The 14341-nt window shown below is 48.7% G+C and overlaps 5 protein-coding genes across 5 annotated transcripts; 2 read left to right on the top strand and 3 right to left on the bottom strand.

Annotated features, from left to right (window-relative positions):
• Positions 1–35: 35 nt before the first annotated feature.
• Positions 36–1195, bottom strand: BO83DRAFT_304015 (hepatocellular carcinoma down-regulated mitochondrial carrier protein; the record flags this gene model as incomplete). Its single annotated transcript, XM_025527211.1, has 4 exons — positions 36–674; positions 737–772; positions 827–937; positions 1091–1195. The coding sequence occupies 4 exons, from the start codon at positions 1193–1195 to the stop codon at positions 36–38; spliced, it is 891 nt and encodes a 296-aa protein (XP_025392951.1).
• A 2467-nt stretch (positions 1196–3662) lies between these two features.
• BO83DRAFT_374747 (alpha-1,6-mannosyltransferase) lies at positions 3663–5229 on the top strand. The gene is made up of 4 exons (XM_025530275.1): positions 3663–3857; positions 3921–4300; positions 4352–4857; positions 4916–5229. Exons 1-4 carry the CDS (start codon positions 3689–3691, stop codon positions 5100–5102), a joined length of 1242 nt encoding a protein of 413 aa, XP_025392952.1. The 5' UTR covers positions 3663–3688; the 3' UTR covers positions 5103–5229.
• Positions 5230–8050: 2821 nt separating this feature from the next.
• Positions 8051–8545, top strand: BO83DRAFT_449995 (uncharacterized protein; the record flags this gene model as incomplete). Its single annotated transcript, XM_025536775.1, has 3 exons — positions 8051–8219; positions 8293–8371; positions 8443–8545. The coding sequence occupies 3 exons, from the start codon at positions 8051–8053 to the stop codon at positions 8543–8545; spliced, it is 351 nt and encodes a 116-aa protein (XP_025392953.1).
• A 1147-nt stretch (positions 8546–9692) lies between these two features.
• Positions 9693–11232, bottom strand: BO83DRAFT_449997 (MmgE/PrpD family protein; the record flags this gene model as incomplete). The annotated part of the gene is made up of 3 exons (XM_025536776.1): positions 9693–10881; positions 10977–11115; positions 11193–11232. The coding sequence occupies 3 exons, from the start codon at positions 11230–11232 to the stop codon at positions 9693–9695; spliced, it is 1368 nt and encodes a 455-aa protein (XP_025392954.1).
• A 561-nt stretch (positions 11233–11793) lies between these two features.
• Positions 11794–14018, bottom strand: BO83DRAFT_374748 (cellulase family protein). The gene is made up of 5 exons (XM_025530276.1): positions 13986–14018; positions 13126–13921; positions 12901–13074; positions 12276–12843; positions 11794–12209 (listed from the first exon to the last, which is right to left on the bottom strand). The coding sequence occupies exons 2-5, from the start codon at positions 13531–13533 to the stop codon at positions 12118–12120; spliced, it is 1242 nt and encodes a 413-aa protein (XP_025392955.1). The 5' UTR covers positions 13534–13921; positions 13986–14018; the 3' UTR covers positions 11794–12117.
• Between the last annotated feature and the right edge of the window lie 323 nt (positions 14019–14341).

A 14341-nucleotide genomic window follows, 5' to 3' on the forward strand; every position in this document is an offset into this window, starting at 1 on the left:
TAATAAACAAAACCAGAAGAGCAAGCGAAAGGAACTCACACCGCAAACGTCCCCGCCGAAACGGGCATCGCCCTCGCCAACGCCGGCCCAATCCCGAAGAACAACCCTCCAACCCCCTCCCCTCTCCAAGTCATCCTCACAGCCTCCCTAAACCCCTTATACCTCTGGTCCTTCCCAAACCAATCACTCTGCATCTTACTCTTCATCACATCCACTGGATAACTCAACAGCCACAACATCTCCCCGGCCAACCCCCCACACACGGCAATCTGCCAACTTGGCAATTCCTCCCTCCTTTTCCCCTGTCTATGCGCCGCAAAGCCCAAGAACCCCTCGTAGGACGCGAACCAGACTCCGATGCCGTGGCCTTCGCGGATAAATGTTGCCACTTGGCCTCGGTATAGCCCGCGGAGAATCCCTGCTTGTAAGACTATCTTGCGTGCGCAGTCGAAAGGTCCGGTGTACAGGGCGAGGGAGCCGTGGGGTTGGGTTTGTAGGCGGATGCGGATATGTTCGATGGGACCGGAGATCAGGCTGTTGGTTAGACCTGCGAAGCAGCCCGCGAGGTAGTATTGGGGGAGGGTGGGGGTGGGAAGTAGGGTTGGGTTCGTTTGGTTGTTGTAGTGCTCAATGAGCTGGCGGAAGTAGTGGAAGGCGCCGAATTGGATGCTTACCTGGGTTTTTATTGCTCAGTGAGTGAGTGTCGGTGATGGGTATGATAGAGGATGAGACTTACGCAGGCGCCGACGCCTAATAAGGGGACGAATGAGCCCTGGAGTAAGGGATGGTTAGGATAGTTATAGCTGAGTAGTGGTGAGCAAAGCACCTTGTAGAATGATAACGGGCCTTCGTGCTTCCAGATTTGCTGATTTAGGAAGAGAGCGTTGTTGTTTGTGCCTCCTTGGGTTTGCAGGCGGACTTTGACGAGGTCTAGATACTGTTCAGCTTTCTGGGATAGCAGCTATGGAGATGAGATGGGATCTAATTTTAATGAGTACGATGGCACTTACCAAATGGCTGTCCTATAACCCTGTAAGTATACACGCGGCTCTTTGATATAACAATCATGAGTATAGGGCTTACCAATGACTACCTGCGCAACACCCCCCGCTGCTCCCGCAACCAGATCCTTGACCGTATCTCTCCATTTCGACGTATACACCGGCGCTATGCTCGATTCCTCAGCAGATGACATGATGACCGTGCAGGACCAAGCAATCGTATGACTTGCACCTTGTACCTTAGAAGAGTGTCATAGCTTGCAATACTCAGTGCGGGGTATATCCAGATATCGTGAGCCGGCCATAGCTAGTAGGGCAATCAGTGATGTTGTTTCGGGTGTTGCGCCGATGCCAGTATGCTATCTCGGTATTGTTCCCCGAGGGTGTTCGGCCCGCTTGGCTGCACGGTGGCCCACATGGTAGCTTATTTCTTCGTTTGAGGTGATGGTAGCCGCCGTTTGGGTTATCTTGCTTGTTAGATGAAGGGATTCGTATTTGATGCGGGGTATGTATGTATCTGATGTACTTTGTCATTTTGTGTGAGTTGTGTGGCCCATGGTTGGTCGTGATACTGAGCATAACAAGCACTTCCAATATAGTCCCGTGATTACCATCTCCAGGCCGCGAGCCGTGCCTTGGAGTCAAGTGTCTGTGCAGGGATCAATGCGGTGAAACGTTTTCATTATGATGGTAGATTAATGGTATTAATAGAATCTACAAGGCTGGCCACTGACTAGTTGAGCTTCTGGCATGTGGAAAAACGCCTTGGGGAATATCTTGTAGGCTATAACACTGCGCCTCAAAAGCTTTTGCGTTGGGACCGGGGCTCATCCATGTGGCTAATTGGTTATTAGACAGAAGGCGGTGCAAGCAGTATATTGACGTAGAGATCCAGCATAATACTTGGGCACATCGTCGGAATGATGTATAGCATTCTTTCATTTCTCGATCTTGTCAACCCTATTGAAGCTGCAAGCAGAGTACTAGTATGCTTTCGCGACCTTTCCACGGCCGTACTTGATCAATAAAAGTACATTATCGTAGTATGTCTCCGCATAATCCACGGTCATATCACTCTGTCAAACAAGTGCAGGTCTGCCAGCGGGATAGAGATATTCCGCGCTGACAGCAGTAGGCATCATTGAAATGTAATACGTATGACACAGGTGACGTGGACCAACAGTTCCTACTTGAAGCAGTTAGCAGGAGGCATAATCCTTGCCAAGAAGGACCGACTGATCCTGCACAGTCTGTCACAATCCCTCATCAATCCCGTGTGATGGCAAGGCTGAAGCATGGCAATTGTTGACAACACATCGCGAAGAAATTATTCCAACCACTTCAAAGACTAACGTTCCAACCCCTGAATGACCCCCATAAATGTGATGGTTCTGCAAAATCGAGATTTTGATGTTGTGGCAGAATAAGCATAAATGCCGACACTATTGCACAGGCTAATTCGAGACTATTTGCTGACTTCCTGCTAGCGTGCCGGGAAATTTCCGTCAACACGCAGTGGCCAATCGTGCACCAGATGTTAATTTATGTAAGCGGTAGCAAGGATTTGCATATATCACGTGATAATGACCCGGGATCAGCCGCTTGGCCCATGATCAACAGAAAAAAGGGTGTGCCAAGCCAGACAAGGCTGGTCCCTCGTCCCCAATACCGTCCTGTGCTCTTCAGTCCCTCTGTCACTGCGAATCTCAGTTCAGGTTCTTGCAGTTCCCCAATACAATTCCTGCAATTGCATCTGACGTGAGAGGGAACAGGCATTTGCGTTTCAAGGAGATTTAATTTGATCCCTTCCAAAACAGTCCTAAGTCACAGCCTTGCACTGAAGATAATCAGGAATCAGGATTTCTTTCATCAGGCTGTGAATGGTTATTAAAAGATCCCAACTATGCCACACAGGGTTAGTATGTCTTGTATAAGGTTTAGCGTAGCCTCGCATGCTCTTCCCGATCGGGCAATCTCTTGCTCAGCCCTTTGTACCCCTTGACCTGAGCTGCACGGATACAACCCTTCGGAACGTCCAATTGACGCACGGGAAGCCCTGAAACATACCCGCAATGTGGCAGAGAGGTTTTCATTTGCTGCGCCAGTATTTATTGGATGGGGTTTCGAAAGTAGCAGCCTAGAACTGCTGCTTCTGTGACAGGGGGTTCGTATTCGTGTCTATGCTCCAACGGGTGCTGTGGGTGTTGGGGGCTGGTTTGTCGGGCGCGCTTTCCACCGCGGCCGTCTCCAAGGGCTTGTTATTGCTACATGATTGTCGTAGAAAGGCAATGACTCTCACGATTGAAATAGATGGCTAGTCAATGCTTTTGCCTGCCATCAGATCACTGAGAAAGTAAGGAAGATCAATGTTTTAATCATGTAGTAAGTATGGCTTCATACCTTCCTAGAGGGGGGAGCGGTAGCCCCAAAAATGTGGCGGATCCCACTGTGGGCCACATCACATTCTTTTCGACATGTAATCAACTACTTTGTACTAGTGTACTCCATACATGTGAACGGTTTTTTGAAAAATCACAAAAAGTGTAATTCAGAAGTTTCCAAGGCTTCTTCTTCTGGCTGCGCCTGGCTACCGTCACGTGGGGCTGAGCCCCTTTTCCCCCTCATCGTCCTACATATCTCTCTCATCTGTCTTCCGGAAGATGAAAATGCTGTGATAAACATACGGTATGGCACCTACTCGGTTGCGGCGTTTGGCCATCGTCGCCCTTATCGGCGCGGTGTTAATGATTTGCATCTGCCAGCAACGTACCAAGTTCGACACTAAGCCGATAGATCTCGAGGATCAGTACCCACTACTGTACCGCCATGTCCACACACACAATACCGAGGGAGGAGGTAGGCGATCATTCACAATTTTGTAGACACAACAGACTGACTGACCCAATTGTTCTCTTACAGCATGGTATATCCCGCCAAAATGGACTGGCGCATCCAAACCAGGCCCGAAGAATATTGTCGAAGCGGCCGAGCTAGCTCTTAGCGCCGCCCGAGCTTCCCCAGACGGGTACCTTCCTCACTCAACAATTCCCATGATCGTACATCAAACCTGGAAAAACACAAGAATCGACACCTGGCCCCGAATCATCCGTCACAGCGCCGAGCGATGGCTTCAGACTGCCGAAGGCGAGATGGCCTACTTTCTGTGGACAGACGAGGGAATGGAACAATTCATTCACCACTTTGAGCCGGACCTGGAGAGCCACTATGCGCATCTGGCGCGCAATGTTGAGCGATCAGATGTGTTTCGCATCGTGATTTCCAAATGGATTGGAGGCGTGGTAGGTGCAGGAATAACTTTGGGAGTCAGAACATACTTCTAATCAGAATAGTATGGCGATATCGATACCGAACCGCTTCGCAAACCTGCCGAATGGATTACCCCGACCGATCTGCATGCCTGGAACGATACACGAGCCGGCACATCCTATAACTCGACCGCTCCGGTACGCGCGATTGTCGGCCTCGAGGCTGATTGCCCTGAGGGGTCCGATACGTACTGGCGCATGGGCTACTCGCAGCCCGTGCAGCTTACGCAGTGGGCGTTTGCCTGGGCCCCGGGTCATCCTATCCTGCAGACATTCATCGACCGGCTATCAGCAACGATAGGAGATATCTCCAACCGCTACGGTGGATCACTCCAATCACGAGCTGCTCGACAAGAGCTTATGAATCTGGATCCGCTCACGCTTACCGGTCCTGCTGCCTTCACCGACGTCGTGCGGAGTAGACTGGAAGAGGTGGCTGGCTTACGCTGGCATGCACTGTCAGGTCTGAAGGACGGAGGGAAGAGCAAGCTGGTTGATGATGTGCTTATTCTTCCAATTACTGGGTTCAGGTATGTTGATCGCCTCATCCACCCAAAGAAATATAGAAGAACTGACACAGCGATATAGTCCGGGACGTGGCACATATGGCAATATGGGATCCAAGCCAATCACCGACCCTTCCGCGCGCCTGAGGCACCTGGCACAGGGATCGTGGAGGGCCTTCGACGTGAGAGTTGAGTACGGCAAATTTTGTCGGACTGTCCTGGGAATGTGTCGCGACTGGTCAAAAGTGCCTACTGTTGCTGTTCAATGATTTGGTGTCTTTTGGTTTACGAACATTCAAGGCGTTTGGGGGGTTAAGGGGATCAGGATAACTCGCAAGTATAATATTATGAACGGCTTAAAAGATACCCAATCAGATATTCATAAATTCATCTGCGTAAGTCAATATGGAAACAGCATAAATATCCCAGTCTCGACATTAAGAACGCAAAAGGTCAAGGGGGGGGGCGATCAGCCCGCGAGTACTAGTATACGCTACATAATGAGCGGAGCAGCTACCGAGTATTTACCAGAATATCTCCGACCGAGCTGGCCATGTCTCAAGTCGCCGCGCTCGGCAAAAATTCAGTATATTCGATCCCATGGCGTCTTTATCATCTTAGTATGAGTAATAGTGAGGTATGAAAGGGGTATTTTAATTGCATGCTATGTGTAATTTGCACACTATCACCAGAACAGTTTGATGGACTGACATTCAGTTTGGCGTCACGCACGACCTTGGAGCCCTTAGATTGCGCACTATGGACGTATGTATATATTTCTATATATTTGCTACCGGCATAGCCGAGAATACTACACCCCCAGTTCCAGAAAGATGAAGTTGACGAGATTAATGATATTTTCTGTGAACGATATGTTTAATTTAGTATTGAAATATATCATAGTCTCTAAGACATGATATTGTGTGAATTGTTCATCATCTCTATTGCCGAATCCACTACTAGTATCAAGCAGTAGCGACCGAGGAGCGAGAGATAGTTCCAGAAACAACCCCAAGCCTTCTATGAGGGGTTTCTCTCTACAAAACAGATATATTCCCAATGCCTAGATACCTTGTATCGAATTAACCTTTTACTCACAGTATCTCTACGTTACAATAATTATCTCAAGACATTACAGCTCAACACATTCACCGACAATAGTTAAGGGTATTGTCCTCAGGCTACGAGCACCAATCCACGAAGGTGCTGATAGGTTCCTTGATACCAAAGATGTAGGTTCAGGCGTCAAAATTTAGATAATTACAGACTCGGTCTATTGATAGACATGGGCCAGCGAATCCCGCAGGTATCTACCGTGATGCCGTAGTTACTTGGAGAGCTCTGATATAGTTGACGTGGATGCTGGGTAGTGGGATACTCTGCCCAAACACTTCAGAAACTGTTGACCTGGACGCACCGGAGACTCTTTATAAGGCACCGACTTGACGCGGAGATGATCCGAAGTATAATGTTTCCGCCATCTGAACCATAAGCAAGCTGATTTGATGAGGTTCTATGGCATGATTGCTCCTTGGCTCCCATGTAGCCAACAAAGGGGGAGGATAATGATTAATGAACAGCTTTAACTTGATCCTGTGGGGCTATTTCTTCGAACGATCGGGAAGGAGAGAGCCCAGCCACAGGGGTCAAAACGTTCAGGTCGAGATTACTGGCTCGCGACTTCCAGGCAAAATAGAAAATAACACGCAGGATTATGGCTGAGTCTGTTTCATCGAGATAGTGGATGTTTCTGTTGGTGATTTGGATGATACTCCAGACCCTTAACTGGTGAGTGGTCTTCGGATCTTTATTTCCACTGTACTATTGCAATTTTGTATATAGAGTTCAGAGCATGATCAAAGCTCTGTCCTGCGTGTTTAAAGGTTAAAATGCAAGACAAACATTGGCCCTTAATCGAGAGCTTCGGTACCTGACAGAGCACCTGTATGTGGGTTTGCTTGCTTCTCGATGCGTATATGTCAGTACTAATCCTATGTAGGCCAAGAAGGAGCTCACCCTGTTTAGGTATGAGGGTTTAGGAGTGACCTATGGAATGTTTCGGTAAGTGCAGCCTGCAATCGCCGCCTACGCACGGTTCAGGTACCCAAGCAAGCCAATCAACCGCTCAGGATCATCCAGCTATACAGCCTAAATAAGTTAGCTTCCTTCCTTGCTGCAGGGTTGTGGGGCGAGGAAGGATCCCTGAAGGATCCCTTCGGGCTTTCATTATTCATCATATGCCGAAAATTGGGGCGAATAGCTTTAGTGGCATTGCCCGATTACATGCGTTATGCTGCCTGAACTGCAGCGTCGAAATGTAGTCTGTTACATTTTGTCCCCGTCGAGGAACAATAAATAATGCTTTCTTTGGATGTTATAGGGTCAAGTACTGCGTTGAGCCCTAAGAACAATTGCATTATACCTTCCCTGAGCAGTTTATTGTCAAGTACTGCTTCAAGCTCTGATAATGGATTCTTCCAAGCGAACATGGATGCGGATGTGGCGCGTCGACCCGTCATCAAGTGACACATGAAACGTGGGAATGCGCCGAGATATACTATGTCAGCCCCCTTTGGATAATAAGAGCAACACACTTACCCAATGCAGTAAGCGCCTTGCGACACAAGGCTCTCATCTATGCTTCAAAGCTTTCTAGATTCAGGTATCCGGCTGCATTGATGAGCTGACTTTGTGGGGGTGCTTCATCTCTCGATGGCAGGTCTCTGGCCCTCCACACTGCACGAAGAGAAACACTGGAGGCGGAGAGCCTTGGCAGATTGTCAATGACAGGGAAGAAGACCAAAGAAATCCTGATGTTACATCTTGGCTGGTTGGTCTATTCATGCTGCGCCATCACAGACCAGGGTTGTGATGCAGATGCTGGGGCCGGATGATGGAGGCCAGACGAGGAGACCAGTAAAAGACGCCTCTCGGTAGCTATCCTACAGTTCATCCACATGTTCCAGGCCTACAAGGCAGAGATTGGCCCCAGAATGGAGGCATATTATTGGTTTCTGTACAAGTTGTAGAGTTGGGGGAGCCTTGGAGTCTTAAGATAAAAGTACCAGGAAAAGGTATAAGTACAGCGTCCTGGGCTCGAGTATCCTGCTCATCATCAACAACAACAAACAGCTTCTCTAAAGAACAGCTTTCCAACAACAATCCTCTCTATCTATCCATACTTTTAAGACTATCTCATCTACCCAAATTATTCAAAATGCAATTCACTGCTACCATCCTGATGCTCGCCACCGCCATTACCGGCGCCATTGCCGCTCCCGGCGCTCTTGAGCAGAGACAAGACATCATTGAGATCAAGGCCTGTGATGGACAGAACTTGGGAGGAACCTGCACCAAGATTTCTATCAAGACCCAGCATGACTGCTGTATGTGACAATTACCCAACCCCGTTCTTTTCTCGTTTTCCGCCTTCATAGCTGATCGTTTGATTACATCTAGTCAACCTGGAAGACAAGCCAGTCAACGACAATGTCCACTCAGTCTCCATCCCCCAGGGATACCGTTGCCGCTTCTGGGAGTATGTTCTTCTTCCTTTGTATTGTGATGCTGACATTCCTGGCTGACTTGTGCTTCTTTCTTGCTCTGTAGGTCCGACCGCTGCAACGGCGGTGGCACTGGCGACATCCAGTCCCCTGGAAGTGACAACATCTTCTCCAACCGCGTCCAGTCTGTCAAGTGCTACATTAACTGAGACACTCTCGAGACTTTTGAGACGGTTCGTCAGCAATAAGCATTGGATGAGTGAAGGGCTTGGCGATTGCTGGGTCTGATATCATTTTCTGGCTTACTGATGATAGCCCGCTATTCAGACGTTTGGAAAATGGCTAGGATCAGGCCGGTACTTCGGACTGTACAAAGATGTATTAGTTGGCTTTCTGTCTTTAGATATTTATCGATTGTTTTATATCCATGCAAAGCGCAAACCTGACACCCGTTGTAACCCTTCTGAACTAGCATTACTTGCTTCGCAATTCTTGACGTGCTCAATGAGCCAATCACATGCTTATCTTGAGATAAAGCCCTTCTATCTTACCTGTCTTTAAAAGAGATTCGGAAAATCAACGGAGATAGAAACGAAATCCTGTTCAGGATAACTCAAAGAACTGGAAACGCCATTATAGCGCGTCTGCCGCTCGTGTTACCAAATGCGATAATACCGTCTTTAACCGTTGAGGAGCTAGGTTGATAATTGGGAGGAAGCCATAGCTCTCTTCGACCTTTAATAGGGACCCATCGATCTGCTCCCAGAAATACCCCTACCCCTTCTGTGGAGGAATTTGATTTAAAGTCTTCGTAGCAGGTATGGATATCAAAAGAGCCTATGTTGATAGTCAATAGCGGCAGGTGCTCAGAAAACTCAATGTTAGTGACAAAACCATCAGTGCTCAAGGTATGCTTGAGAGTGCCGCCACAGGCACTCCACAGCTTGATATTGTTATCAATGAAGCCTAAGCCTCATGTCAGGAGCCGGCCATTACCTGAGAAGGCGACTGACCGAACACAGCCAGAATGACCCTCCAGTCTATGCTTTGAGAGTGCATGTAGCAGTATCCCACACAACGCAATGGTTTCCGTGGTGAAGTCATACAGGTCGGGACTGACTTTGAGTTTGTGGTCCACATAGCTGGTGTTGGATTCAATAAGACCCAGTGGGCAGGGGCACCAGCAGAGCAGCAGCCGCAGCGAGAGCAGTAGCAGCCATGGGGCGAGACATCGAATGTACCATGTTTGAGCCCGGTCTGTCAGGGCATCTCCTGAGAGGGGGGTTTCATGAAGCCACCCAAGAATGAAAATGGTAACTGATATTTTAATCTAACCAGTAGGAAACCAAGCAGCATCTATTGAAGCACGTTCGCTGTCTCTCCTCTCAGCAGCTCACCCAGAACAGCTGCGACATCTTCCACTGCCTCCAAATTCAACACTGTTTCCTCTATCTTTCTCTGTCTCTTCTGTGAGATCACTCCTTTTGTAACAGCCCGCCACTTTTCTAGCACCTCTTCATTTGATAATCCAGGATGCACCCCTCTTGGTGCCTTTAACATAGTCTCCAGTATCTCTCCATCTTCAAAGGTAATCCTCACCCGCTGTGCCCATGAATGATCAAACTCTTTAACCTCTCGACACTCTATCATCTCCATCACCTTCCACAACTCCTCACGATTCAATTTCCCTGGTGCAAACTGCGCTGGTACAACCTCCCAATCCACTACCTGCAATACCACTGCATATGGCACACACATCTGTGCTCCTGTCACATTGGCTGGCTTCTCCGGTGTCCAGCCACCCTTCTTCATAGCTGCCCTGGCCATTTCCGCCTCAATCTTTACCATCTTCTTCCACTTTCTCATCCTCGCGGGATACTTAGCCTGCAGATCCCTAACACAATCCACCGTACAATGCGAACCCGCCATTAATGGATACGGCTTCTGCCGTGTCTTTTCCGTATGCCATACTTCTCCAAGCCCCTTGCATACTTCTTCTGGGAAGAACTTTGGCTCTGAGTCCGCTCCATGTGAAAATGTCTTTAAAAAGCCACCAGATGAGGAATCAAAGACATCCTGGATTCCAGTAACTCCCTGCTTTGCTAGGTATATAGCCAGCACACCACTCCGCGACGCAAATCCATGCTGCATGCGTTTGACCATACTCTCAAACTGCGCAGACATAAGTCCGCAGGCCTGTGTGCATGCTATGCCTAATGCATTTTCAATTTCCGCAGCAGAGAGACTGAGAATCTTCGATACTGCAGCTACAGATGCAGCAGGGCCAAAGACCGGAACGGAATGCCAGCCAATTGTAAGCATGTGTGATCCACCAAGGGCATGCCCTACACGGGGACCGGTTTCATAGCCGGCTACCATGGCGGTCAGGAAGGCATTACCACTGATGGGGGTAGTGCTGTGCTCTTGTTCTGCAGCAGCGAGGACAGCAGGTAGGACGACGGAACAAGTATGGATGGGGGCTTCGACGTGTACATCATCTATTTCGAAGCCTTGGAGGAAGGTGCTGTTGAGGAGTGCGGCAGCACTGGGTGTCAGGTCTATTATTATTACCATTGTTAGTGACTTAGCCTTGTTGATACCCACTGATTCTTAGCATTGGGAATCATTGGAAGGGATTACAGGTATACCTCATTCCATCCGATCACGGTACATTTACCGCGTCCTTCGATGACAGTGATAGCGTCGTGTGCTTTCACAGACCAAGGAAGTCGCGCGCCCAGAAGGGCACAGGCTAAGCCATCCAAGATGAGGTATTTGGCTCGCGTACGAATTTCGATAGGGATAGAGTCCGGGGGAGTTCTTCAAGCCAGGTGGAAAGGGTGCGGGTCACAGAACTGCCGGTGGAAGTGTCGGGAAGAGCTGTGTGGGTGGCCATGTTGATGATTTGGGTGGATGCTTGGTCCTGATCCGTGGTGGGCCTTGAGAAGAGAAGGGTAGAGAAGATGATGAGAAGATGGTTAGTGCTGCATCGCGGGGGAAGGGGGAGTCATTTATGGCTAAATCCAGCAGAACACAACAATTTGATAGAGTGGACGACCCCGACCGATACTCCACTTCTTCGCTGAATTATGCTATAAGTAAACTTTATGGCCTCCTAAATTTGCAGTTCAGCTCGGAGCGGAGTTCGGAGACGGCGCAGAAATGCCCCGGATCGACTGGACCAGCTTGTCGGTAACTGATTCCGACTCAATAGAATTGTAAAAGAAGAAAGATGGAACCTGGGATATAATTGGCAGATAGCTAATCTCAATGATATGCACGCTGGGAATTTACGGAATGACCTATTTGTGCCGATCTCTAACTATTGTATTCCGGCTTGCCGATCGCAGCAGCCCAACACAGACTAGCAAATCATATTATATATATATCTGTTAAAAACTCGCAGACCGCTGTTTCGCGCATCTTATACCCTTTTTTCCTTTTCTGAGGTCAACAAGGCCTTACTACTTATGTATAGATTCTGCCATCTTACCCTGTCTAGACATGGCAGGGCTCGGCTGGGCCCACGCGTAATTGGCTCTCTATAGCTCCCCCACTAAATTCTTGGCAGTGGGGCGCGAAAACAATTGTTATGTGTTCAAAGGTCTGGGGAATTTTGGACTGCTTGTATGGGGGGATGTCATACATACATACATACATTCATAAGAAATGCCGATGGTGTAGAGTGAATGGGAAATGAGTAGGTCGCTATTGCTGGACTCTCGCAGGACCCAGTTCAAAGCCCTTCGTTACGTGGACACCAATATACCGACGAGGTCAATTAGTATCCCAAACTCGCGTTGACCATAGGAATGATGCCATTATCAATTGCCTCGGCTGATCGCCAACCAGACCACGTATGATCTAGAAGACCTAGTGATGATAGTTAGTCACCTATCACGGACTGCTGACAGCAAGGATAAGAAACGGCAAACTTACCCCAACTCTCATCATAATCCTGTATTCCCTGGCGGATATAATAACTGCCTGAAAGCACCCAAATCATCCACCCGGCATGAACACTAGGCAGCCATTCCCTCAAGCATGAGGCATATACTTCCGTATAGGTGGAATCATCTTGCTCGTACCCGAACTCTGTCATCACGACCGGAAGCACATTTACGATACTCGAGTCGTCCGTCTCTAGGGCATCGAAACCATCGCTCAACAAGCTAGACGATAGACTACTGCAGCTTGTAGCAGATGTGTCATAGTTGTGAAGCTCTAGTACGATCTTATCTTCAAAGTCGAAATCGCTTTTCTTGAAGACGGTGCCATCGCCGAGGTCCGAGGCGGTCGGTATCGGTGAGAGTGTGACATCGTAATTAAGACCTGAGAAGAAGAGGAGCAGGTCTGGATTGATGGAATGAACTTGGTTCGCGTTTTCTACCATGTTGCTGTACCATGTTTCCCAGTTGTAGGTGTCGTCTGCGAGTGTCGTGTTGTCATCAGGGCTGCGGAGTTCGTTGCGCATGCCGATGCTTTTTACGGCTGGCAGGGATTTGACCTGTGTTGGAGTTGCGTTAACTGTCGAAATGAAGAATCACACAGGTACGCTGCTTACGTGCTCGGCCATATATTTCCATCCCCTGTGCCAGTTGCTCACGTTGAAGTAGGTGTCTCCGAACCAGGCATTTCCGTCAGTGGTCGAGCAACACCAACTGGCTTTGGAGACGTGGTTGTCCAAATGCACATAGATTCCTTGGTTGTAGCATTCTTCGGCTACTGCGTCGTAAACCTAGACACTGTTAACATTAGATTGTAACGAGTTCTGAGAGATACGCCGTACCTCCAGTCGAGTAGTATTTTCCCCAAACTGCGGGTTATTACTGACGATATCGTCGTAAATTTTGGTTCCATTTGTTTCACCCAGAGCGTTGATCAGTGACGTTTTGATCGGTATATCTGCTCCGGTCTCATAGATGTCATCGATCATTTCGATAGCAAAGGTAAGGCGAATGACATTCATGCCTAGATCCTTGATCTTGCCGACGATGTACTCGATGGATTGGTACTGCAGCCCTTCAGGCAACATGGCCACCTCAGCACCGGGCCAGTTGACTCCTGCATAGGTGACATTGTTCCCATCAGTATCGACGATCCATCGACCCGAGGTTGATAGAGGAGAGGAAGAAATCGAGGCAACGAGGCCTGGTGCTGCGAGGCAGAGCAATCTCAAGCTGGTGCTAAGATGCATTGTACTAGATGCTGATCGAAGTTGGCTCGTTGCTCCCTCGGGGTGTTCTGCAAGTACCCTTTAAATGCTTGACATGCGACTCCCCGGAAGCCTGCATAATTAATGCACACCCCCGAAACCCCTAGCGATGACCGCATGATCAAGCCAGTTCCTGAGGATGTCGCCAATGGGAACAGTAGCGCAACGCCTTTTCCGGGGCGGTTGTCTACAATTCGTGGACATGTCCGCGGATAAGCCTTGATTGTCAGGTTCTTCAGGCGGGGAAATGCAAGACAAACATGTGTCGGTCTACGCAACACGCGTTGCAATATAACCGACTGGAGAGGAGTGCCTGAACGATGACTGCGGGGAGAAATTATCCGCCTATGGATCTTAAAGTTTCTCCTGTCTTGGATTACTTCACCATCAACTGCATATCATAAACGGTCTTACACACTGTGAGAGCGACTTACTGGCTAAATCTATTTGTCTCCGAAACTAGCTTGTTAATCGCAGACAGTGCACACAATATGGTATGCCTGCTCATCGACAACAGACATTAATTCATTGATAGGTTAATTGGTGAAAACAATAGAAGAATTAGATCACTGCAGAGTGTCCTCCGAGCGGGGTGTATCTGCTGATCTTCTCTTCGTGCAATGACGTGGGCGGTCGTGCTGAAGCTACTTACTAGGGCGCATGCATGCCCCGCCCTGGCGGGTAAGCCATTAGAGGAAATTAACCGATGGAGCTGGCCATTGCTGCAGTAAAGTGGACGCTTTGAAGAGGCAGGGATCTTGCAAGGAAAGGGTTTAGGTACAGTATGGGC

This window comes from Aspergillus eucalypticola (genome assembly GCF_003184535.1).
Source record: "Aspergillus eucalypticola CBS 122712 chromosome Unknown BO83scaffold_2, whole genome shotgun sequence".
NCBI lineage: Eukaryota > Fungi > Ascomycota > Eurotiomycetes > Eurotiales > Aspergillaceae > Aspergillus > Aspergillus eucalypticola.